The 27,767-nt window shown below is 32.2% G+C and overlaps 2 protein-coding genes across 2 annotated transcripts; one reads left to right on the forward strand and one right to left on the reverse strand.

Moving 5' to 3' along the window:
- Positions 1–226: 226 nt before the first annotated feature.
- LOC143082292 (prostaglandin reductase-3-like) lies at positions 227–19,785 on the reverse strand. Its single transcript, XM_076257914.1, has 12 exons — positions 19,557–19,785; positions 14,613–14,700; positions 13,415–13,510; positions 12,675–12,773; positions 9,576–9,615; positions 9,018–9,046; positions 8,325–8,399; positions 7,315–7,386; positions 6,674–6,735; positions 4,324–4,426; positions 1,733–1,918; positions 227–611 (listed from the first exon to the last, which is right to left on the reverse strand). Exons 1-12 carry the CDS (start codon positions 19,691–19,693, stop codon positions 540–542), a joined length of 1,059 nt encoding a protein of 352 aa, XP_076114029.1. The 5' UTR covers positions 19,694–19,785; the 3' UTR covers positions 227–539.
- A 169-nt stretch (positions 19,786–19,954) lies between these two features.
- Positions 19,955–27,314, forward strand: LOC143082293 (nurim-like). Its single transcript, XM_076257915.1, has 4 exons — positions 19,955–20,108; positions 21,461–21,624; positions 24,593–24,760; positions 25,911–27,314. Exons 1-4 carry the CDS (start codon positions 19,988–19,990, stop codon positions 26,190–26,192), a joined length of 735 nt encoding a protein of 244 aa, XP_076114030.1. The 5' UTR covers positions 19,955–19,987; the 3' UTR covers positions 26,193–27,314.
- Positions 27,315–27,767: the final 453 nt, after the last annotated feature.

Consider the following 27,767-nt stretch of genomic DNA (forward strand, 5'->3'; position numbering starts at 1 on the left):
AATTTAAGTGATAGGGTGTACAAAAATATTATCATATTAGAAACATAGATAATAAAATTGGTCAAACAATTAGGTGTTAAACTACAGTAATGCTTTCATAAAATATGGATGTAAAAACCAACATTCTATAACTATGAAATCTTAAATCCAAAAGCAAATTGATTTTATCCAAAGAAGAAAGAAAATTTGTATCAACAAATAACGGCCTGCCATAGTCTTATGACAATTTTAATTCATTTTTTATATAAATTAGTTCATAATTAGGTAGTCTAACAATACATGTATTACCTTTTCACTGTGAATGAAAAGTAATGTGATCATAAGAATCCATTGTTGATCAAATATAAATCAGCTTTAATCATTATGATATATTTATGAGTCATCATTGAATGAGAATCACCTCACTCAATTAGTTCTAACTTGGATATTCTCTGACACATAACACGTCTATAGTCTCTCTAAGTTCTCTGATTATATAATGTATCTGTATCCCTAAGGATTTGTGCTTGTTGCCACTTATTTCTTCACTGGTCCTTTTGTCATAATTTACTGGTTGCAGGTTTATTCAATTCAACTACTATTTTTCCTATGCTCTTTTGAGAATACAAATACTGAAAAAGAAAAGAATAAATAAAAATCAAAATATTCAAACAACCGAAATATTATTTTATTTTCAATGTTGATTTTGTCAGTCAGATATAATTTACTCGAATTTACACATTATTTGTCTTCGATTTTCTGTATAAAGCTAGTGGTTGAACAAAATGAACATTGCTGTCATGAATAATAATGATGAAAATAAGTTTTGAGATCGTTTATTTTGAGACTTTGGTAAAAAGGTTTGCAAACTTCATTTTTATTTTGATGTTTTCTTTCAATTGGAATGGGTGTAGGAAGTCCGACTGAAAAAGTTGAAGGTCGTGGACCTCTGACCACCCCTTATTTGATCCCCTGCCTCCAAATTAAAAAGATACGAAGATTTGGTCTTCTAATTTGAAATTGCCGCCAACAACATGAACAGCTGAACTTAGTTTGATAGACTACTGACGTAGTTGACTACGTATTGATGACAAACAATATTCCTAAGACTTTTGCTATTTGGGAAATCTAAACTACTTGTCTTTAGAAATTTTCAGTCATTAAATATTTCATACATTTGTTCTTTGACATCTTAGCCAACAGCTTAGGAAATAATACCCTACATAAGGATTCCTAATGTGCTCTACTTCCTATGTGCAACTTCAAAACTTTTGGGTGGTTGGACGATCATTTAAGGTTTTTCTGGTCATATTTTTTGTAATCCAGAATAAACAGTATGAAAAAACTGTTCAATTAGTTAAAATAACATAATATCCAGCTAGATAATAACAATGGAACGTATTTCAGTATTTAATGGGTAGAACATAAATCTAGGGTGCTCGCATAAGGCAACTTAACTGCCTAAAAACCCTTTTCTTGTTTAAAACATAATCATCTACTAATTAATCATAGTTCACTACTATGAATAGTACTGACATTTGTTTTTGTTGCACTTCAGTGTAACTCTTGTTCCTTTGTTTTCCTTGGTTTTACTTCGTAACCCATATTTGTTTTCCCTCAATTGATTTATGACTTTTTAACAGTGGTATACTACTGTTGCCTTAATTTATCAATGTTTGTAAAAGAATTTCCTTTCAACCTAAAACAGCATCAATTATTCTATCAACATTTGTAAAAGTATTTGCATTCTTACCTCGACAGCATCCACTATTTTATCTATGCCAATAAAGGGTCCCTTTGGAGAGTTCTCTCCCATATCTATAAAACTTTGTAATTCTTTTTTGTCGATCATGTCAGCCATTTTGGAAACGTATGGTACCCAGTCCCTGACAAAGTGGTTTAAGAAGAATCCTCTAATACTTGCTGACTTGGTCAGTAACTAAAATAAAACAGTCAAAATAAGGTTAGCTTATTTAAAGCACTTACTTGCAATATTGAATCAATCTCGCAAATTTGTCAATACAAAATAATGGATGATAATGGAAATATCTTATTAAATTAGAAAATATCTCCTTTTCTTCATAAATATTTTCCCTTGAGAATCCATTAAGATAAATAAGTGCATGTATGATCCGTTCAACCTATATTGACTCTTAAAATTCAAGAGTCTATCTAAAAATGAGGGTACTTTTTATATGGCCTTCCAAATACCGTTTCGATCCCTAACATCACTGAAGAGACATTTATTGTCAAAATGCGGATCTGGTGTACTAAAAAAATATTGACACCGTATGTTTGTGGCATAACATCGTGGCCACAAGTCAAATTTTTTTTCTGTTTAGTATTAAATTTATATTAAGATCCATTTTGTTACATCTTGTGATCAATTTTATTTGGCAATCGCCAATGGCAGTCAGCAGGGTTAAAGAACATCAGTTGTTCGACCTGTTAGTCAAATGCGTTTTGTTTAAATATACTTTTTCACTTTTTTGGTCTTTTGGAAAATGTTGTTTGTGCTGTTTTTAGACCCTTCTACAACGAAATTTGTTTTACATGCACACGTATAAAAATTGCGGCTTTTTCGTAGTTTTCAATTTAGACTCGTTTATATATATATCAGAAAAAACTAAGTCCATTTATAGGTAAAATACGGAAAAAATGGAATTTTATTTTTACAAAATTTACTTTTGGATACCATTTTATGATCATAAACAAGCTTCTTTCTAAGTGTGGTACAAATTCAGGATAGTCAAAGAAAGGTTTTAAAATTTCAAAAACTTTAACCACAGAGTGAATTTTTGTGGATGCTGCCACAGACACCGAGGATGGAATGTAGGATCGCTTAGTCTCGCTTTTTCGACTAAAGTCGAAGGCTCGACAAAAATTATATCATGGCTCTAAAATTTAAGTGATAGGGTGTACAAAAATATTATCATATTAGAAACATAGATAATAAAATTGGTCAAACAATTAGGTGTTATATATATATAAAATGACTGAATAAATAGTCAACGATCAATCTTACAGGGTGATGGATCATGTAATATGATTCTGTACACTACAAAATATAATATATAACAAGTCACAAAGGGTACAACATCACCATTAAATAACTATAAAATGAACAAATATTAGATATTTCGGATAACTGATATCCTTCTTCAATAATAGCACGATGTCAAATGAATCATGTAAAAATATTCAAACTGAGAAACTTTTTCTAAATCTCGAAATTTATACAATTTAAGCGAACACCACTGACGCTGATACAATTTTAAAATTTCCAAACACGGCGCAAAGATTACAAAGATATGCCAAATGAAAATAGTTATTTTCGATGCGAACTGGCACAATTTTAAATTTCCAAAGGTTGTGACAGTTTAGATGTTATAACTGCATTGAGGGCAGTCCTCAAACAAAATAAGAGCTGTCAAAATGACAGTAAACCGGATTCTTTAACATTTATTTGTGTTCTGGCATTTATCAATATTACAAGGACCTCCTGAACGGTAAAAGTCAAAATCGTCATTATTGAACTTGACCTCCATTTTTGTAGATACTTTTGTTTTAAATCTTAATTTTGATAGTAATAGCATTTGTTTAAATGATCAGGGACCCAAAAAACTGGAGAGGAAGGAAGATTAAATGTTCGATCACATGTACAAGTTCACTTCTAAAACATCCAACAAACAATTCCAGGCAATGAAAAATTGGGAAGGGGTAGAATATCACCAGAAATCATGTGTCGGATAAATTTTCATATTCAGTGCTGACTATTATCTTAATCAAATAATATGAGGCAGGCATTACCTGTAAATGGGGATGAAGTCTGTATGAATTATTTTTTGTAACTTAAATATTTGTTTAAAAAAAAGAAACAGAAATACTGTAACGTTTCCTATTTTGGTTCTGTTGTTAGGGATTTTAGTTGTGACGTTATTTAAGTTATGATGTCATATGCAATGTAAACAAAGAAACGCTATCATCAGGTAACGTTTTTTCATATCAAGGAATTATCAAAAATGAAATTGGTATTGCGATCCTTCCTATTTTATACTAAACTGATAAATATATATTTTACTCAAAGTTTCATTCAAACTAGACCGGAAAAAGGAAGTACATTGTAGATTTCTTCGCAGATGCGGGAATTCAAAACATGACATCAAAAGAATTGAACAATTTTGACTTCATTAGTATTTTTTTTTTTTTTATTTATTGATTTTTCTACTGTTATTGGGGACTTCGTCCCCATATCAATGCATATCTTCTGAACTTTAAAATAGAAACCATTATATAATTGCAGATATTATACTAAGGCGCAGTAAGAATAGCATATAACCTTACCCTGATTGGTATTGTTGCTAAAGTTCTGGTAGGTTTAAATCCCTGGTCAGATTCATAATCTGTTATATAACCTATTACTAACAATCTACCTTTGGTCTTTAATCTATGAAAATAAAACAAACGATGGCATTATTTTAAATGAGTCTCAGGGTTTGGCTTTTCTATACATTCCCTCCAAAGATTTTTTTGGGCTTTGATGTTCCTTTTCAATTAACAATGCTTTTACAATAATCAAATTGTAATATATCTCAACTATATCTGTCAATTGTATAATGAAATAAATGGAGAATTTATCCAAGAGACACAGATGATGCACCCACTTGCATATAACATAATAATAAATATATTAGATGTATATTTCATTATAATACGTTATTCTGATTGGCTATCTGCACATCACATGTTATTCCTTAAGCAATTGCATTACACAATAAAGCATATCATTCATGATAACACAAGGTCCCTCAATAAAGTGATCCTTGCTAAAAATGTAATTATAAGTATTGAATGCTTCTTTTTGTAACTTCATAGGGTTGTAAAAGCGTTGACCGTGTACACATTTTTAGAATGAAGCGCTTCTGAGCTTCATACAAAATGTACTTCGGTCAACGCTTTTACACCCCAATGAAGTTACAAAAAGAAGCATTCAATTCTTAAATAAAGGGACTAGACTAGAGAACTGCAAAAGAGAAGCCACTTAAATTCAAACTTGAATTGTATTTAGATGTAAGGAGAAGGGCAACACTTAACATCTTGTGATATACATTTGAAGTGAAATTAACATAAGCTGCGGTAGCACATACGACAAGTTATAGGCATCTTCTCAACTGGTTCTTGTCACATATGTGTTAATCAATACAATATTCATTGAACCAGAGCTCCAGATAAGCTGCGTAATTGCGTGATCACGCAATACAAATGATAAAAAACCCAATGCAATTGCCCATTGCAGGGTTCAATAACCCAATTAGTTCAAAGGAAAACCCAATTATATGCCAAAACCATGAGTTCTCAACCCTTTTATTGGCTACCGTTTGCGTTATTTACCCTTATCTGTTTACAGTCGTCGCGTAAATCTATTTGTATAAAATTTATAATTGGAAATGTCCTTTTGTTTTAAAAATAGATCCCTGCATCAAGTAGCTGAAATGGGTCCCTGCTGGAATTTTCCATTGCCATAAGGTACACATGTTTTTGAAAACATTTCGATCTTCTCGGTTTTTATCCAATTAGCGCGTGTCAAGTTGACATATTTTTTTCGAATTGCTCGGGATTTATCATAACATACATTGAATTAAAATGAAAGTGAATGTCCGGTAAAAATATTGAATAGAAGCATGTTTTCAGCTTCTTTTGAATATAGCTGAGGGAAAGTTATGATGATAACAAGACTCAGCCAGTGATTTTAGGAAGCGTCCATCTAACGCACGGCCGTGTTTGCGTAACTTAACGAGAACATTGCTAATAAACACGGGGTTTCGTCAAAAACAAACTCAGTTGGAAAAAGTGAAAGGCCAAATCATGAAATGTAGTTGGAAAGCATCGGAAACCATAAGCTTTAATAAGGGATCACTTAACCCAGATTTATGTAAATTGAATAAAACAAAAACATCCAAGTATAGTTAGAGTTGATTTACTATTTTTTTTTCTTCATTTTACGGTTAATGAGTGAATACACACACAGGCACTCGTCTCAGAATTTTTTATATAAAGGTAAAATCTGAGACGAGTGCCTGTGAAAACATATCCATTTTTTACAGTTTATATAAGTTGTGAGAAAATACAAAACTAGCAGAAGGTTTGAAACTGGACACAAATTAAACCTACAATTGCTCTTCAGTGAATAAACCAAATAAAATAGCTAGCACGTATACAAAGAAAGAAACATATTTAAGATGGAAAAACATCTAGGGTTGATATTGCCTAAATATTCAATATTGTGTTGATGAAAAAACCCAATACATTAAGGAGCTTGGTGGTGAAAAACCCAATGTGATATTAACTTGAGGGGTGAACTGGAATTAATAATGCAATTAAAAAACTTAATCACCCAATTACATAAGAAAATGGTGGGTAAAAACCCCAATTTGTGAATTCTTATCTGGAGCTCTGTTGAACTCTTCAATTTGGAGGTAAAAACACTGCAGCGTCTTGATTCTACACACTTGATATTTTATTTGGTATATTCTCTTTTAACATTGTTATAAAATTGTAACTTTTAACAGATTCACTTTCTTTTCATAATTTGGTATCAATAGAGGACAATAAACTAATCCTTAGCAAAGTAAAAGTTCATCTCATGCAGTGGCAAACTAAGCATACTTAAAGTGAAAATATGGTGAATCTTTACCCATTTAAACAAGTTTCAAACATTTCTCCTCCTATTGACTCGTACACAACATCTACTCCATTCTAAAAATAGAAATGTGATATTGAACGCCTAAAATAGAAATGTGATATTGAAACGCCTAAAATAGAACATTGAAAACTATAATCCTGCTACAGGCTTGTTTAGTTACAAAAGCTAAATTTCCATTCAGTTACCAAATTACTTTCTTCAATGTCATTAATACTTTCACTGCAGTGTAAAGCTATTCCATTGATGTGAAGTGAAAATAATATAATCATCCACCAAGGGGAATAATTCCTTTTTTCAGATTTGACTTCATCTATATCAAGAAAATATATGTTGAACTTCAAGGACACTATAAAAATAAGAGAATTAAAAATGTTTTTCTGCAGATGTTTCCAAAACAATTGAAATATTTGAGAGAAATCGACAGTTAGTGTCCATGCAGCTGTTTTATTAGTCTTTAATTGTGAGAGGGATGCAATTATACTTTGAAGTTAAACTTGAACAAAACATCTAATTTGACAAGCATTTCTATTATCTAGTAAAAGAATCTTTTTTTTAATACCTTTATTTTTGTACTCTTGAGTTTATAATTATATAACATCAATATATGCAGAATCAGAAAATATTTTCTCTACCTTATATTCTGTTTTCAGCACTGTTTTTAGATTTTCCTTTTTATAGTTGACAGGTCGATCACAACCAATTTTCTGAAACAAAAAACAAAATTTATCATAAAAATTGGAAAAGAGTAATCATAACAGCACTAACAAGACTATTTTCCAGGTATTTTTCATTCCCAAGAGACATATTTTCAAGCATTACTCAGTCTGATGAATCACCTAGACAAACTTAACAAAAGTGTAACTGATGCATTTTCTTATTTACCAGAAATTTGAAAATTCATCTTTCATTTAGTTTATTGACATTAATAATCATGTCAATGATACATTACTAGAACTGTTCAAAATGGCACAGTTTCTGTAAAAGGGGTAATATAATATGATAATCTTAATTAACATAACCTTAATGTTAAAATATTATACAAAGACAGATGAATTAAGATGAAACCAAAATTCCATGCAAAAGTTTTATGAAATATTGTTTTCCTGTAAGTATTTGTTATTGATCACTCATACCTTTAAAAATGTACTTTATCATCTGTAGAACATGTTCCTATGACATGACACCAGCTCTCTTGGCCCATTGCACCTACAAATGGGGATCACTCGGTTCTTACCTTTAAAAATTGAACTTGATCATCTGTAGAACATGTACCTATGACATGACACCCAGCTCTCTTGGCCCATTGAACCTACAAAGGGAGATAACTCAGCTCTTACCTTTAAAAATTGGTCTTTATCATCTATAGAGCATGTTCCAATGACATGACATCCAGCTCTCGGCCTATTGTACCTATAAAGGGAGATCACTCAGTTCTTACCTTTAAAAATTGTACTTTATCATCTGTTAAACATGTACCTATGACATGACACCCAGCTCTCTTGGCCAATTGAACCTCCAAAGGGAGATAACTCGGCTCTTACCTTTAAAAATTGTTCTTTATCACCTATAGAGCATGTTCTAATGACATGACATCCAGCTCTCGGCCTATTGTACCTACAAAGGGAGATCACTCAGTTCTTACCTTTAAAAATTGTACTTTATCATCTGTAGAACATGTTCCAATGACATGACATCCAGCTCTCTTGGCCCATTGTACCTACAAGGGAGATAACTCTGGTAACAATCACAATCAGTCCTGCACAATATTTACATGCAATTATATATTGAATTCCATTGAAAATTTAATATAGCTTTTCTATTATCAGCCTTAGATGGGAAACTTAATAGGTATTGAGTGGTAGGGATGAGCCTCTGGGATAAGTCAATATCCTTATTTTTCTCTAGCTGATTAAATTGTAACTATCTGATTCTACTGTATATTTCACACATTTTTTTAATCACTTTTTATTCCATGAAAAAGGCTAATCTCAATCTAAGAAAAACCCGATATTTTCTTATAAAGCCAATTAAAATCTTACTTTTTTAAAAAATAAAATCATGGAACTTTTTTTCCAATAAAATCGTGGAGTAAACATCGTTAGTAAAAGATGGTTGCTTTCACTGAGTTTTTAAACATTTTTTGTTTATGTTCATGTATAACATCAAACAATACAATTATATTTCTTATAAAAATATTTTAGTTGAATTTGTTTGTTTTTGTTCACAATTGTGTCAAGCTTTCAGTTTCTGTATTTTAAAGTTTTGACTCTGAATGCATCCCAAATCATTTTCCCACAAAAACACGAGTAAAATGTTATTGTACAAAACTACTCACAGCAAACTGTCCAGTGCCCCCTGCAGCAGCTGAAAAAAAATATACATTACCATTTTTACATCCTTTTCAATATCATGTTGACATTGCTCCTTTCTGATACTTCTAATGTAAGTAAAATTTATACAGAAGTTAAAGTTGCAAGTAAAACATTATAGTTATTCTAAATACTCCTGATATTACTCAAAGGGAATCAGATTAAAGAAACAATATTTGGTAACTATCAATAGGAATGAAATAAGAGAATTCTCACAAATTCTCCGTTTCAGCATTTTCGATGTTACCATCTTTAATCTGAATTTTCTTGATGGAAAATATGGTTTATATGATTGATTGTTATTTGATTAACATTCAGAGGCATCAGTAAATGGATTTAGTGTAGTAACTTGTATCATGAAATGGCAATTTAAAAATAATTGCTTTTATTAATTTGAATAATTATACTGGGTAAGTATTACAATAATGACATGCATCGTGATAAATAGTCTAAAATTTCTGATTTCAATTTTACAGAACTTTAATACCCACACAGTAATTTCTAAACTAAGAGTTCTTTAATACCTGTTACAAGAACTGTTTCTCCAGCTTTTAACTCTCCATACTGGAATTCAAGAAAAAAAAAATTTCATTTAGTGCTAACAAAAGAATGCAATTTAACCTATATTAAGTTGATTAATTCAAATGGAATGTTTAATTGTTGATTTCTGATATGCCTTAATCCTCCATAGAATGATGTATTTTTCTTTATGAGATCACAAAAAAAAAAGGTCTCATCTAACCAGCAATATATATATATGCGTGGATTCATTTATTTATATACTCTGTAATACATTAAAATTTGTTGTGTGTCTAAGCCCAAGAAACCCACCCCACTAATAATTATTAATCAGTTACTGTTTTAACTTTGGTATCTTGTACAGTTTATGTCACTGTGCAGAACAATGTCAACAATATATCACACTAGTTTCCTCTTCTCCATTTAAAAGGTGACGCTTCAATATCATTGATATGATGTTAACAGTAATTGCCAAGGGGAGATAATCAATTATTATGACTGATTAAACAAAAGTTAAGTTAGCTCCACTCGCATACCCCACATCACCCGTATGATTGGGACAAGCTTTAGTGACTTGATGGCATAGTTTTGTTTTCTGTTTACTTACAAAGCTAGGATTCTTTTCTGTTACGATTTTAAACACTAAAACAGTAATATTGACTGATACAATCTGGCTTTATAAAGTTGAACTTGGATCATGTGACTTCAAACTTATTAGGGAAATATTAATCTTCATGTTATCCAATGTGACGGTTTATCAAAGTAAGGCTGCAGTCCCAAAATCAGTATTTGATTTAACACTCTGAAAAAACTGTTTTCCTAAAATTTTGCTCTATTTTTGGTACATTTGACATTGACCTTAAACAACCTAAAATCAATTGGGATATTTTGCTCATTATATTTGACCTTTTACCCATGTAATGCTGATATCCCATATGAAGTATTTGATTCAGCACTCTAAATCCATATTATATTTGAGGAGCAGATTTCTCTGTGCCTATTCAAGTTTTATATTTGTATCTTGCTTTTTAGCTCACCTGGCCCGAAGGGCCAAGTGAGCTTTTCCCATCACTTGGCGTCCGTCATCCGTCGTCGTCTGTCGTCGTTAACTTTTACAAAAATCTTCTCCTCTGAAACTACTGGGCCAAATTGAACCAAACTTGGCCACAATCATCATTGGGGTATCTAGTTTAAAAAATGTGTGGTGTGACCCTGCCAACCAACCAAGATGGCCGCCATGGCTAAAAATAGAACATAGGGGTAAAATGCAGTTTTTGGCTTATAACTCAAAAACCAAAGCATTTAGAGCAAATCTGACATAGGGTAAAATTGTTTATCAGGTCAAGATCTTTCTGCCCTCAAATTTTCAGATGAATCCGACAACCCGTTGTTGGGTTGCTGCCCCTGAATTGGTAATTTTAGGGAATTTTTGCTGTTGTGGTTTATTATCTTGAATATTATTATAGATAGAGATAAACTGTAAACAGCAATAATGTTCAGCAAAGTAAGATTTACAAATAAGTCAACATGACCAAAATGGTCAGTTGACCCCTTTAGGAGTTATTGCCCTTTATAGTCAATTTTTAACCATTTTTGGTAAATCTTAGTAATCTTTTACAAAAATCTTCTCCTCTGAAACCACTTGGCCAAATTATTCCAAACTTGGCCACAATTATCATTAGGGTATCTAGTTTAAAAAATGTGTCCGGTGACTCGGTCAACCAACCAAGATGGCCGCCATGGCTAAAAATTGAACATAGGGGTAAAATGCAGTTTTTGGCTTATAACTCAAAAACCAAAGCATTTAGAGCAAATCTAACATGAGTAAAATTGTTCATCAGGTCAACATCTACTTGCCCTTAAATTTTCAGACATATCAGACAACCCGTTGTTGGGTTGCTGCCCCTGAATTGGTAATTTTATGGAAATTTTACTGTTTTGGGTTATTGTCTTGAATATTATTATAGATAGAGATAAACTGTAAACAGCAATAATGTTCAGCAAAGTAAGATTTACAAATAAGTCAACATGACCGAAATGGTCAGTTGACCCCTTTAGGAGTTATTGCCCTTTATAGTCAATTTTTAACCATTTTTGGTAAATCTTAGTAATCTTTTACAAAAAATCTTATCCTCTGAAACTACTGGATTAAATTAATTAAAACTTGGCCACAATCATTTCTGGGGTATTTAGTTTAAAAAATGTGTCTGGTGACCCAGCCATTCAACCAAGATGGCCGCCATGGCTAAAAATAGAACATAGGGGTAAAATGCAGTTTTTGGCTTATAACTCAAAACCCAAAGCATTTAGAGCAAATCTGACATGGGTAAAATTGTTTATCAGGTCAAGATCTATCTGCCCTTAAATTTTCAGATGAATCGGGCAACCCGTTGTTGGGTTGCTGCTCCTAAATTGGTAAGTTTAAGGACATTTTGCTGTTTTTGGTTATTATCTTGAATACTATTATAGATAGAGATAACCTGTAAACAGCAATAATGTTCAGAAAAGTAAGATTTACAAATAAGTCAACATGACTGAAATGGTCAATTGACCCCCTAAGGAGTTATTGTCCTTTATAGTCAATTTTTAACAATTTTCATAAAATTTGTAAATTTTTACTAACATTTTCCACTGAAACTACTGGGCCAAGTTCATTATAGATAGAGATAATTGTAAGCAGCAAGAATGTGCAGTAAAGTAAGATGTACAAACACATCACCATCACCAAAACACAATTTTGTCATGAATCTATCTGCTTCTTTTGTTTAATATTCACATATACCATGGTGAGCGACACAGGCTCTTTAGAGCCTCTAGTTTAATCTTGTAAGTGAAACATGAATTACTGTAAATTCATAAATTATTGAGAGAATTTTATTGATACAAATAATACGACAGAATGAGTCACGAAATATTAAGACCTTACATTCTTAAATAAAAATATTTTCCTGAAATTGTAAGTACAGGCAATTATTTCTGAACTTACAGTATTTGAGTTCGCATTTGGAAACAAATCTCACTGACATACTGACAGCCCTAAATTTATATAAGTCCTCCCGGCTTCTTTGAAGTGTTTTTGCAGCAGTAGTTGAAATTTAGTTTACCTTATCTAAAGCAATGGCAGCAGTGGCTCCACTAACTTGTAAAGGGAGATAATCAGCTGATACTCTTGGTAATTTGAGCAAATTTCTCTCCGAGATATTCTGAAAAATGAGTATTAAACAAAATGAATACTACTTTAATTCAAAAAAATTTGCCAAAAGATTTTGACAGTAGAAAAATTTAGATTTATCACTTTCCCTAACTTTAACAAATAATTGCTCATTAGACTTCCTAGAAAAAAAGAGTGGTACATTCAAATCTTACATTCACAACAGCAAAATATTTTCAGCAAATTAGTATCTACAAATCTAAACAAGCTTCTTTCATATTTTCTTCGGTAATAAAATAGTTTAGTATGATTTTGTTCTGTATTACAAATGCATTATTTTTTTTTAAAACACAATTTCAAATTAATTTTATTTCGCAATCATGTAGTTGTAAATGCATGCATCTGATGTTCAATAGTTGTCGTTTGTTGATGTGGTTCCTAAGTGTTTTTCTTTTTTATATATAGATTAGACCTTTGGTTTTCCAATTTGAATGGTTTTACACTAGTAATTTTTTTATGGGCCCTTTATAGCTTGCTTTTCTGTGTGAGCCAAGGCTCCGTGTTGAAGACCGTACCTTGAACTATAACGGTTTAGTTTTATAAATTGTGATTTGGATGGAGAGTTGTCTCATTGGCACTCATACCACATCTTCCTATATCTAATTAATACTCAAACTGAAATGACCATTTTACTTTGTATTCACTAAAAGCACCAAATTGTGAATAAGTAACTGGCTGGCCAATACTGAGAGAAGCTCCAGGTCCAATGGCTGCCACTTCACCTACAGCCTGCAAAATAACAGGATTATAGTGAAATACAGTCATCACCTACAGCCTGCAAAATAACAGGATTATAGTGAAATACAGTCATCACCTGCAGCCTGCAAAATAAAGGATTATAGTAAAATACAGTAATCACCTACAGCCTGCAAAATAACAGGATTATAGTAAAATGCAGTCATCACCTACAGCCTGGAAAATAAAGGATTATAGTGAAATACAGTCATCACATGCAGCCTGCAAAATAAAGGCTTATAGTAAAATGTAGTCATCACCTGCAGCCTGCAAAATAAAGGATTATAGTAATCACCTACAGCCTGCAAAATAACAGGATTATAGTAAAATACAGTCATCACATGCACCCTGGAAAATAAAGGATTATAGTAAAATGTAGTCATCACCTGCAGCCTGGAAAATAAAAGATTATAGTAAAATGTAGTCATCACCTACAGCTTGAAAAATCAAGGAGTATAGTTAAATATGGTCAACACATACAACCTGCAAAATAAAGGATTGCAGTAAAATAAAATCATCAGTACAGCCTGAAAATTGAAGGACAATCTAAAAAGTTATTATTATACATGTACATTAAAGTTAACCCAAAAATAATCATATAGACTTCAATTCATAGCATACATTGTAATACACCTTATCACAATTTAGTCCAATCGGGAAAAAACAGTCATTTAAAAAACTACCTGTTTGGGTCAAAAGTTAAGCAAAACAAAGGTCATCAGTAAAGAGCTGAGAGAGGAAAAAATTTAGAAAGAGATCTCAAGAAACTTTGATGGAGAATGATCCACTTTTTCAAAAAAGTATTTTGTTTGAAGTGTTTAGATGGTTTAAACAGGTCTCATCAAAAAGTATCATGAATGGTGCATTGTTTAAACAGGGTCCCAGATAGTTTCAACTCATGAACTGAATGAAAAAATTGTGTAATTTTAGACCTAACAATGAATGGATGTAGCAATTAGGTGTATCAAACACTAGTTTTTAGTCAGTCAATCTTAAAATGACAACTCATAAATGTATGACAGTTTTCGAAAAGAAAACAAAAGAAAGATATGCTTATTACAACAGTGAACACAAATTTAGTTTTATCTTTACAAACCTCAAATCCGCAATCAAAGGGAGGTTTCACAGTTGTATCATATCTGCCTGCAGTGTAGTTTATATCTGATGCATTTATTCCAACAAATCTATAAATAAAAAATGTAAAACATGAACACATAAGGTTCCTGGAACTCAAATTTTCACTGAAATAATGAAATTGATAGCAGCTTTTATAGATCACTATGAGGTGAGGGTTTGGATCATTGTTGAAGGCCATACACTACAGTAAATTAAAGTTGTTAACTTCTATGCCATTTGGTCTATGTTGGGGAGTTGTCTCATTGGCAATCATTCCAAATCTTATTATTTTTATAATCAAGATTAACTTTGTTAACAGTTGTGCAATCTAAATGAACAATCCTTTCATAAAAAAAAATGATTGACAATGAGATAATAGTTTATCAGGTTGGGAAGATCTCAAAACATGGTCAATATCCCCATTTATTAATATAATTTACCTCAAATAAGGGGAAATTCTTAATTCAGAATTTTTTTTTATCCTCTGCTTAATCAGAGTATTTTTTTCTCTCATCAATTTGGGAATTAAATTATGTTTTTAAGAAAATATTAGTACAAATAATTATGACGTCTAGGAAGGCTATTTTAAATTTTTGCTTTGATACCTTCTGGCGACATGTCAAAGTGCTAAAAAAAAATACAGTATCCCATCCTGCTATTTGAATATGTGGAAGTTTAATGATCTTTCTCTAAACATTTTCCATCTGAACTTATTATTTAATTTTTAGACAAAACTATATGTAGGACATTCAGTCTGAATATGCATGAAATATTTGCCACTGGACATTAAGCAAATTTGTTGAACAATCAATCAATATATTCAACATAGTCTTGGTATAAAGCTGGCATTTAAGGAAGTCCAAATAATTATAACGTCTTGAAACGCTATTATAAATTTTTGCTTTTACACTTTCCTGGGACGATGTAAGGCGTCAAAGAATAAAATTACAATAGCCTTCTTCTTCTTCCGAATACGGGAGTAGACTCCTAGGTAGGAGTGTAAAACTTCCCAAAACTTGTGTGTTATGTACATATGGACTTAAGTTAAAAATAATATGACAAAGAAAAATCGTTAACAATAACATATATACATTATGTACAGTGGCTTTGTAGTTTAATAAGTTGTTGTGGATCCTTCAAGTGTTAGAGTGGATATGCCACTTTTGAAGGATTCCAGGGTGTCAGACATACCTTTCAAGATGTCATTATTATTTGGACTAGCATTTAAGGTAGCGCCTTCTTCTTCTTCTTTATAATTCAGCACTCCATCAACATACTGATGATAACGTGCCGGGCACTGATTTTACTATGCCGCGCGTGCGTGGGATATAAATTTTATTTACAGTGAATAATACAAAAATAAAAATATAAATTTCAACATAACTTCTTTTTCTTCTGTTTTTGTACTATACATTTTGGTTAAAACTATATACATTGTGGAATTTATTTAAATGTTTAGATGTTTATTGAGAACAGATATTGGAATCTGTTCTCGGAAGCTTTCAAGAGTAGTACATTGAACTGCAGCTACTGGGAGAAGGTTCCATTGCAATATTGTTCTAGGGTAGAATGAGTACTTGTATGAATCTTTAGTGGTTTGTATGGGCCTGAAGGAGTAAATATGTGAATGTTGACGTGTTCTTGTATCAGATTGTGTAAGTAGGTCTGTCGGATATATGGCTACAAGATGATGTATAATTTTGTAGAGGAAAATGATGCGGGTTCTAATTCGCCTTTTCTCAAGTGTTGCCCAATTTAGAGTTTGTAGCATTTCAGTGACTGAGCTGGTGTTATGGTATCTGTTGCAGGTGTACCTTGCTGCTCTGCGCTGGACCATCTCAAGTTGGTGTGTTTGAGATTTGGTGTGCGGGTCCCAGACGCAGCTGCTGTATTCTAGCTTTGGTCTTACAAGTGCAATGTATGCTTTTTCTTTGACTGTTTTTGAGTTGACTTTTAGATTCCTTTTAATAAAGTTCAGCTTTTGTGTGGCTGCAGCTGTGATATTGTTTACATGTTTGTTCCATTTTAGATCAGTTTGTATAGTAATTCCCAGATATTTTGTGGATGTTTCTTTTTGAAGTACATGTTGGTGGAGAGTATAGTCAAAATTTAATGGATTTTTCTTAGTTGTTATCTGAAGGACTGAGCACTTGTCTGGATGGAATGACATGAGCCAGTCCTTTTCCCATTTTGCAGCTGATGTGAGATCTTCTTGCAGTTTTTGTGTGTCTTCTTTGTTTTGTATTGTTTTATAAATTATGCTATCATCTGCAAATAATCTGAGGGTACTGTGTTTGATGTATTCGTTAAAGTCATTTATGTATACAAGGAAAAGGATCGGACCCAAAACTGTTCCTTGGGGAACACCAGATGTTACGTTTATTTTGTCTGACTGAACACCATCAATAATCACTGTTTGTGTCCGAGATGTGAGAAAATCTTCTATCCATTTTAAGGTGTTGTCATCAATGCCATAATGTTTCAGTTTGTAAAGAAGTCTTTTGTGAGGAACTTTGTCAAAGGCTTTGGCAAAGTCCATCACAATTATGTCGGTTTGGATGTTACTGTTGTTATTTTTTGCTAGTTCTTGGATGAATGATACTAGTTGGGTTTCGCATGATCTATTTGCTCGAAATCCGTGTTGAAGGTCGTACAAAATATTGTTATTTTCTAGATGGTCCATCATACTACTGGCTATTATGTGTTCCATGATCTTACAAAGTATGCATGTGAGAGATATGGGTCTATAATTTATTGCGTTGTGTTTATCACCTTTTTTAAAAACAGGACAGACATTTGCATGTTTCCAATCTTTTGGGATTTTTCCTGTATCAAGCGATTTTTGGAAGATGTAGGTGATTGCAGTTGAAATGTCGCTACTAAGTTCTTTAAGTACTGTTCCGCAAATTTGATCTGGACCAGTTGCTTTATTAGGATTTATTTTGTCCAGTAATTTTATGACACCCTTCTTGGAGATGGTGATCTTGTTCATTTTTGGATAGTTCGATTTCCCTTTATCCGGAATAGGTTCACTTGTTGTTTCTTCAGAAAATGCTTTTTGAAACTGACTATTTAAGATGTTAGTTTTGTCAGATGTATTGTCAGTAAGTTTACCATCTTTTCTAAGTGCAGCAATGCCTGTATTGTCATTTTTCATACTTTTTATGTATGTAAACAAGTTCTTAGGTTGTTTTTTTCTGATGTTGTCATCTGGTTCATCTACTGGCAGGTCAAATATCATTTTTTCAATGTATTTCCAGTAGGCATTACGCATTTCTTTTTGTAATGTTCTTTTTAAGTATTTGTATTTTTTCATTTGCTCTGGACTGTTTTTGCTCTTTTTATGTAGTCTTTTAACTTTGTTTATCATGATTTTTAATGTTTTATCAACCCAGGGTAGTTTTTTCTTGTTTGTGATTGTTTTCTGGGGGATGTTTTTCTTGACTGATTGAAGTAGTCTTTCTGTAAATGTATTCCATAGTTCATCAGTAGATGAACTATGGTAATGACTTTTGATTTCTTGTGTGAGTTTGTTCACATCTAGTTTGATGTTTTCCCAGTTAGCTTTTCTGTACTGGTAAGTTTTTCTTGGCATTTTCTTGTTGCGTTTGAGAGATAGTGCACATTCTGCATAGACGATATCATGGTCTGCATTTCCTATAGGAGGCATAGTCTCCACTTTGTTCAGTTGACTATGCTTGGTATGTTGGTGAGAATGAGATCAAGTGTTCTGTCTCCCCTAGTGGGCTTTTTTACAATCTGCTCAAGTGAATGTTCATTTATAATGTTTAGGAGTTGTTCATGTAGCTTAATGTCTGGTTTACTCGGGATGGTGCATGGGATATCCCAGTTTATGTGCCCAAGATTAAAGTCGCCACCAAGAATGATTGTAGATTTTGTATTTTGGTTTATGCGATCTAATGAGATTTTAAGCTGTTCAATGGATGTGCCATTATCAGATGGAGGTCGATAATAACTTCCAACAATTAACTTCCTGGCATTTGTCATGTTTATTTGCACCCAAATAGATTCTGAGTCTGTTTGTAGATCTCTTATTTCTTCAGATAGTAAGTTTGTTGTTACTGCAATGAGTACACCTCCATGGCTAAGATTTTTATCGCTTAGAGGTCGGTCTTTCCTATATACAGTATAGTCTATCATTGGGAAAAATTCAGATGATAATATGTCTTTATTGAGCCAGGTTTCAGTACCTATGATGATGTCAGGTTTAGTTGATATTAAAATTTCTTGTAATTCTTGTCTTTTATTTTTAAGTGACTGAAAATTGATGTTTAAAATTTTCAGAGGTGTTTCTCTTTTACATTGAGTTCGCTTGTTCACCTGTTTTTTCGGTGTTGAGGATGCAGTAGGTTGTAAGTTTAAGTTTCCCACTGATTGGTCATGTAGGGGGTCAAATGAATTAGATGTTTCGAGTGATGATAGGTCGAATATTGATGATGAAAAGTTAGGCATTCCACATTGTATACAATGCCAGGATATGTTTGATGAATCCAAGCATTTGTAGTTTAGGGATGGCATGCCTTGGCAGTTTGCATGGTACCAGATGTTACATGTATCGCAACAGATAGCTTTTTGGCTCCAAGTGACTGCTTTTTCACATGTACCACAGGGCCATTTAGGTGTTCTAGGTCCTGGGTTTAGCTCTGTGTCACCGGAAAGAGCTAGTAACATGAGGAATAGGTATTGGTTTGATGCTTTCACATTTTTTGATTTGAGATGTTGTACAATTTCTCTAAAGTTTGAGAAGTTTACTGATTTTATTGCATGTAAGTTGCAATTTTATTGCATGTAAGTTGCCAATGGTGTTTATTGGCCTTCCTTGTATTATAGAAAATCTCAGAGAGTTTCATTGTAATTTGATTTTGTAATAAAATATAGGGAAGAGACGTTTTAAATTAAACACCTGTTTTTCACAAGAACTTCACCAGCTCCAGGATTTGGCAAACTTTCTTGCGTAATTTTGACAACATCACGGAATTTCTGACTTATTTTTGTTACAACGAGTTTCTTCATCGTAGAAGGTAACTGTCTAGATGCCATTTTTTGAAAGTCGAGTTTGCAATATAATTTTATATGCACTATTTCAGCAAAGTTTAGGTTCAAAGTCCGTCTGCAAATTTTGGAGTTATCTGCCCTTGTCCTACTTGCTTACGTTTTAAAAAAAAAATACAAACATTTTCTTTATATTTATATTTGATAATGGTATTTAATTCAAAAAAATATTCAAGATTTACTTGAATAATGATTATGGTGTATGTTTTTCAAAATTTAAGATAATATGAGGTTATATAGAATACAAATTATTGGTGATGTAGGAGGCTTATTTGTAACAAAATGTTGCAGACTGCTATGTTTCTCCTGTTTGGTATATTCTCCTTTACATTGTTAGCAGGAACAACTTTCAAGCTTGTCAGGTTTCTTTCCACACAACCTGATCAAGAATATGTTATTAAAGGTACATTAAAAAAGACTACCTGGGCAGAGTCTTATAGAAATAGTGACAAATAGATTGTTTATATTTATGTATGAAGTTATTTTGAAGCTACATAATTTGTAGGAGTGCCACAAGTTTTTTACTTGAGCACCCAGCTGGGATCACAGACTTGGCTCATATTGGATAAGACCACTTGCTGTTACGTTGTAAATTGGTGGTGGGTATGCAAGGCTGTGTTGATATCCTTTTATATACCAGTATCTTGAACATGCAATTGATTATAGGCGAAATTATACTGGTTTGTGCTATGATCATATTCACTGTAAAATATCCCTACACATGTACACAGTTGCTTATCTGTGCTACACTACAAAAGTGGTACTCCAGATAGTGGAGGAAAGAATAAAGAAGAAGAAGAAGCTGGTAATTTGAGCTACATTTGTATATGTACAATGTAACTTGTCTCATCTCTTCTTTTATGGTTATGCCATATTTTTTTTGAGGAGTTGTTCTTATGGTGTCCATTTCAACACAGTATTGCATTGGTTGTACAAGTTTGTAAACCCCCAACCTATGCACCTAACCTTATTGAAATTTGAAAATTAGTGTAAGCGGGATACTGGAATATGTCAAAACAGTAAGCAGGATACGGGATCAGAACCCCTCAGTAAGATTATGAGACCCCCTTTAACATCAAACAACAATATCTTTTCCATTGTGGCGTCAGAAAATTTCTATTATGATGCAAAAAACTTATAGGAACTTTTGTATGTAATCTCCAGTAGTTGCAGATAAATAGCGATAAGGTGTATATGGGGATAATACCTGTATTGAGTGATAGCCCTTCTAAAAAGGGATATTATTGTTTGGTTACTGTATTTGCATCAAGATCATGGCAGTATTAATGAGTTTTTTTTTATTGTGGTCATCTTACAATGTTACATGGCAGATGCCTATCAGTTGGCTAAAAGTGTATCAAACCTTTAAATTTCTCTTAGTCCCTAAAAATGTGTGACAATTTAGTCACCACTCTGTGTATCTTCTAATAAAAATAAACTGTTATGTCTAAAACTGTCAAACAATAATATAGTGTTGCATGATAATGTTTGACATCCTTGCTCTACAGTTTATTCTTAGAATTGTGTTGCGATGCTTTTAAAGGGACAGTAGAGAAACATTTTGGGGGATTAAGATAAAAAACCCAATGAGATTTCAATAACATTATAAAAATTAAAGTGAGGGTGAACCTACTCCTTGTTTCAAAGAAACATCAGATTATCGTTGCATACTGTAGGTTTATATATGCAATTTCAAATAATGCTTTGTCCACAGTGTTATCTTTATTCAGACAAATTCATATATTGTAATTTTAGATTCATCAAACCTAGTTATGATAGTGGTAGACTTTTGTCTTTTACTGCTGTTCATGGTACAACATAGTGTGATGACATCAAAATCAATAAAGAAAGAGTTATGGCCCTTGTGTAAACCTCTCTACAGAACATTGTATACAATATCCACTTGTGTAGCTCTCCAGGTTTGTACATCATAAATAATGTTTATAAGATATTATGGTCATGTTTATATTTGAAACTCTATATAAAAAAAATATATACAATATTCTCATTTCTTATAATTCAAGTATGAACATAAAATCTTAGAACTACTCCTTAAAATCCAGAACAAAAAATTGAGGCCACATATATGCAAACATTTTTTAATGAATGCAAAATTTTTTTTTGGATCGTATAATGGTATGATGTTGTCATCTTCTGTGTCGTCCAAGACATATTTGGTGTCCAGACAATAACTTAAGTTTAAGTGAATGGATCTCTATGAAATTTAAAAAGAAGCTTCATTACCTCAAAAGGAAGGTTGGGATTAAATTTGGTGACGATGGTCCCAACCGTGTTGAAATTAGGGGCCCAAAAGGGACCCAAAACAAACGTTTTTCTACTTTCAGTATATTAACTTGTGTATGAGTTCATTATTGTATTTCAATTACTCTGAAATTGTATCACAATGTTTAATACCACAAGTAGAAGGTTTGGATTCATTTTGGGGGTTATGGTGTCAACAGTATAGGAATTAGGGACCTAAAAGGGGTCCGAAAACAAGCATTTTTGTAGTTTATGGACAATAACTTGTGTTTAAGTGTATGGATCTCTCTGAAATTGTACTGCAAGGTTCCATATACTACAATGGTAAGGCTGGGATCGAGGTTGGGATAATTGCTTTAAGGGGGGGGGGTCAAAAAGTTTGGGGGGGTTCCAACTTTTTTAAGGGGTTCAATTTTTTTTCTTTAAAATTTCTCAAATTTCATATTTTTTAAAAGTTTCAAGAAGAAATCTTTAATTGCACAGTATTGCGTAATAGATTTGTAAGATCTTGACATTTGTTTAGTGTCAGAAACCTATAATATGTCAAAAATTTGAACACCATCCAAATTCAGAGCTGTATCAAGCTTGAATGTTGTGTCCATACTTGCCCAAACTGTTCAAAGTTCAACATCTGCAGTCGTATAAAGTTGTGCCCTGCAGAGCATCTGGTTTGTCTTTAACCAATATTTACCAGGCTAAAGTTTATGAAATGCATATGGCAACAGTATTGCCTCTTAATCTTTTATAAACAGTTATTGCTCATGAGTTTATCTCTTCACACAAAACATCAAACACACATATTACTCCATTTCTCCTAAAACAAGATATGTAAACAGATTTATTAGAAACCAATAATACAAGAGTATTATGTGCATATTTTATAATCATGTCTACATGTTTATGGGACATTTTACATAATATCAAACTGAGTCTTGCTCCTTCAAGTAATTATGATAATCTTGATGATTGTCTCCATTGAAACTTAAGAGAGTTACAAATGTGTGTCTTCTTCATACTCATCAATACCATTGAATAAATTTATGTTTACAGCAACCAAAAAACAAGCTTTTAATACCATGAAAATAAATCTAAGGAGGCTATGGATTTATTAAGCAAAATTATTTAATATTAGTTTCATGTCATCCATTTAGTTTTCAAAACATCAGGGTTTTCTTTTTTCTCTAACAAGACTTAATTAGATAGCTGTGCAGGGACTTTCCCTGAATAATAAAAAGATTAGAAGTGGATTGAACACACTAAAGATTCAAATGTTTAAAAACAAGCAATCCTTAGATTGAGAACATTGACCATGAATAACTAAACCTTTTAAAGATGCATGTCTTACTGTGCTATCGTTTACATTAGTTGTATTTTCAGACTTTAATGTATTTCTGGCAAAGAACAGACAAAAGTTTATGGTTGATTAACACAGAAGATGTCTGTCTCACTGTGCTATCATTAACATTAGTTATATTTTTCAGACATTGATGTATTTCTGGCAGAGAACAGACATAAGTTTATGGTCCATTAACACAGAAGATGTCTGTCTTAATGTCCTATCGTTAACATTAGTTGTATTTTTCAGACAATGATGTATTTCTGGCAGAGAACAGACATAAGTTTATGGTTGATTAACACAGAAGATGTCTGTCTCACTGTGCTATCATTTACATTAGTTATATTTTTCAGACATTGATGTATTTCTGGCAGAGAACAGACATAAGTTTATGGTTGATTAACACAGAAGATGTCTGTCTCACTGTGCTATCATTTACATTAGTTATATTTTTCAGACAATGATGTATTTCTGGCAGAGAACAGACATAAGTTTATGGTTGATTAACACAGAAGATGTCTGTCTTACTGTGCTATCATTTACATTAGTTATATTTTTCAGACAATGATGTATTTCTGGCAGAGAACAGACATAAGTTTATGGTTGATTAACACAGAAGATGTCTGTCTTACTGTGCTATCATTTACATTAGTTATATTTTTCAGACAATGATGTATTTCTGGCAGAGAACAGACATTAGTTTATGGTTGATTAACACAGAAGATGTCTGTCTCACTGTGCTATCATTTACATTAGTTATATTTTTCAGACATTGATGTATTTCTGGCAGAGAACAGACAAAAGTTTATGGTTGATTAACACAGAAGATGTCTGTCTCACTGTTCTATCATTAACATTAGTTATATTTTTCAGACAATGATGTATTTCTGGCAGAGAACAGACATTAGTTTATGGTTGATTAACACAGAAGATGTCTGTCTCACTGTGCTATCATTTACATTAGTTATATTTTTCAGACATTGATGTATTTCTGGCAGAGAACAGACATTAGTTTATGGTTGATTAACACAGAAGATGTCTGTCTCACTGTGCTATCATTTACATTAGTTATATTTTTCAGACATTGATGTATTTCTGGCAGAGAACAGACATTAGTTTATGGTTGATTAACACAGAAGATGTCTGTCTCACTGTGCTATCATTTACATTAGTTATATTTTTCAGACAATGATGTATTTCTGGCAGAGAACAGACATAAGTTTATGGTTGATTAACACAGAAGATGTCTGTCTTAATGTCCTATCGTTAACATTAGTTGTATTTTTCAGACATTGATGTATTTCTGGCAGAGAACAGACATTAGTTTATGGTTGATTAACACAGAAGATGCTCCTCTGACCTCCCTTTTCTTCACATTAGTACAAATATTTTGTTGGATGATTCTGTTTCTGGAGAATACATTGACAGAGCCGTTCTTCCTAATTGGAATCAAGCAGGTTAGTAAATTGGTTCACTGAGGATATTTTAAGGCGAATCTAGGGACTGGTCATTTTTGGCCATGGTGAGTCCAACAATTAGAAGAAGATATTTTATTGCAATATCATATATTATTTTAGTCTCCAATGACCTAATAGAGCAATGAAATCACATTCAGATCACTTTTAAACTTTTCAGTTTATACAAAATATTTTAATCTTGATGCATCTTTGGACTCTTTTTGAAAATGGTGAGTCCAGACAGATTTTCCTGAGTCCAGGACTTATGGTTTCGCCTTAGTGTGAACCTGCGGCTGTCCATTCTTAAAATACAAAAATGTAATTTTTAATAGAACATATTCATGATATTTAGGTACAACAGTCAAAATAGTACAGTAATTTCTTTTTATCATTTTCTTTTAAGTTTTAGATGATAATTTGTGTGTATTTGTGTTAACAGATGTTAAAATTACAAAATCCTTTATTGCAAATGAATGTTTTGAAAAGCTTTTAACAAAATATTACATTTAACAGGAGTTATCTCAGATGATTTTATAAGGGCCCAGTATATAGAATGTAGGATCCCTATGATTTTCACTATACTTGTGTGTTCAATATGAATTGGATCAAGCTTATCAGTTCAAATAGGAGTCAGTTTCACCAAAAAAAAAGAGTAACATCCATGATTTTTTTATAAGGATAAAAAAAAATTAGAGCTTTTTTAAAAGTGTGCAATGAAATACAGATTTTGTTCGACAGCTTAAATTGTTCTGCAACTGTATTTCTACTTTTGAAGGAAAAGATTCTTGGCTTATTAAGCCCTGTAAAATCTCGAAAAATGAATGTACATTGAAAATCACTTATGAAATCAATCTAAAGACTGAAGAATCTGGTAAAAAAAAGGTTCATATCTGAATTCCTGGTTATTTAATAACCTGGCAGGTATTTAAATATCCTGTGTGACAATTGAAATTTATGGTTATCTTCCTCAGGATAGGCATCAGTTGACAGGCAGGGATCATTGAACAAGTAATGTAGCCTATAGTAACTGTTGATCTAAAATTGTCGATCTCTATCAAAATTTATAAAGCAGACAAGACAATGGTGTTAACTCTTGTTCCTGTTAACATAATTATTATAATACTTATTTTTGTTTCACTTCTATTTTCAGCTGTATAATCACATACAAGGATACAGATCCCCCAAGAGATTCTTTAGTCGTCAGTTCCAGGAACTTCTCTCTCACATGCCCCACCCTGGGACAACCTGTTTTATACTGATCCTGTGGGTGTTCCCTATAATGACCCTCGATCGATGGTTGTTAGCTACGGTGCTGACCATGTACATGTGTAAGTCTTACAGTGTGACACACCAGGATTACCTGTACACAGAACAACAGATACAAACAGCTGAGTATGTTACTATGTCAACATCTACTACCATTACAGAATAGAATGATGAAACCCATGTCAAATAGGAGGAACAGTCCATTATTCCTTTCAAATACTGTAAATTCAGAAATTATTAGTTTTATTTTTATTGCGAAAAATGTGACAAGGTTGGTATCTCAATAATAAGAACTCAAGTTCAAATATCTGATACCTACGTAAGTATGCAGATTTCCCTAAACTCGCAATAAATAGAAGTCTTACATTTTTGTCCATTCTTCAAAAATGGCAATAATAAATGCATGCAATAATTTCTGAATTTACAGTAAGTTATAAGGCTTAGAAACCACTGCCAGTAGGAATATTTATTAGATGCTTTTAACACAAGTTAGAGGTTGATGTATTAGTATGGTTTATACATTTTATTGTCTGGATAAAGGTTTATTTTAGTCAGAACAAATCAAGTTGCTTAGGAAATTATGTTATGTAAGCTTATTACAAATAGTAAATGATATTATTTTAGGCAGCTAATAAGAAAATATATATTGACCTCTTTAAATTAAAGATTTTTTATTAACATATCATAGTAAGGGCATTGCTACCATAACATACAGTATAACATGTTGATCTGCATCATTGAACTTTAAATAAAAGAAAACGATTCTTTTTACAATCAGAGACAAATTAAATGTGTTTTTGAACTCTTATCTTTAATACCCTGGTGGAGGCAGAGGGGACATTAAGTTTACCCTTGTCTGTCCTTACATGCTTCCAAAACTAGTTTATGTTCTAAAACTTTAGTTTAACCTCAACCAAATGTTATGTAAAAGTGCACAGATCTAGTTTGAATTTCAGTTTCGTCACTTTTACCATCCTTGAGTTATGCTTTGTATAAAGTTATTTGCATTATCTGTGTCTTCTGGACATACAGTTCTCCAATTGTTTAAATTTCTATCAATGTTTTGGACATGAAGGACATGCGATTAGTAATAAAATCTGTTAGGTATTGTTGAACTTTATGTATTTTGTATCAATTTGTTATATTATATTCAATGCTCATTAGTTTTACAGTTTATTATTTTATATTGCTTAAATGTTTAGTTTTATATTAAGTCTGTGTTCATAACTTATTTTATTGTTATACATGCTTTTTTTTATATATTTTGAATAAAATCAATTACAAGGTATTTGTTGTGTCTTTGTTTTACAGTTTTTACTAATAGAAACATTAACTGTGATCATTACTTAATTTGTATACTATCACATGGAATTGCTGCAAGGATTCAATGGGCCAGTGGTTTATTCCATTATGTATGTTCTACCATATGTTAGGTAATTTCTATAAAGATCTGAATAATATCTGTTTAATTTTTGGCTACATGACTCAGGTTATTCAGGGTTAGTATTGTGTTATGATGCTGCTGACTGACATGACATAAACACAGATAAAACACAAATATTGATTGATTGATGTTTGCTTAACTTTCAGTGTCATATACCAATCTTTCCTGTAAAAAGTAATAAGGCTTTCAAAACCATTTATTGATGAAATGCTCATGATTGGGAAAGACAATTGATGTTTGTTTTAACTACAATAGTTTAACACTGAAGGATAACCAGTACATAGAACACAAGTTACA

Source organism: Mytilus galloprovincialis, chromosome 7 (genome assembly GCF_965363235.1).
Source record: "Mytilus galloprovincialis chromosome 7, xbMytGall1.hap1.1, whole genome shotgun sequence".
NCBI classification, from domain to species: Eukaryota; Metazoa; Mollusca; class Bivalvia; order Mytilida; family Mytilidae; genus Mytilus; species Mytilus galloprovincialis.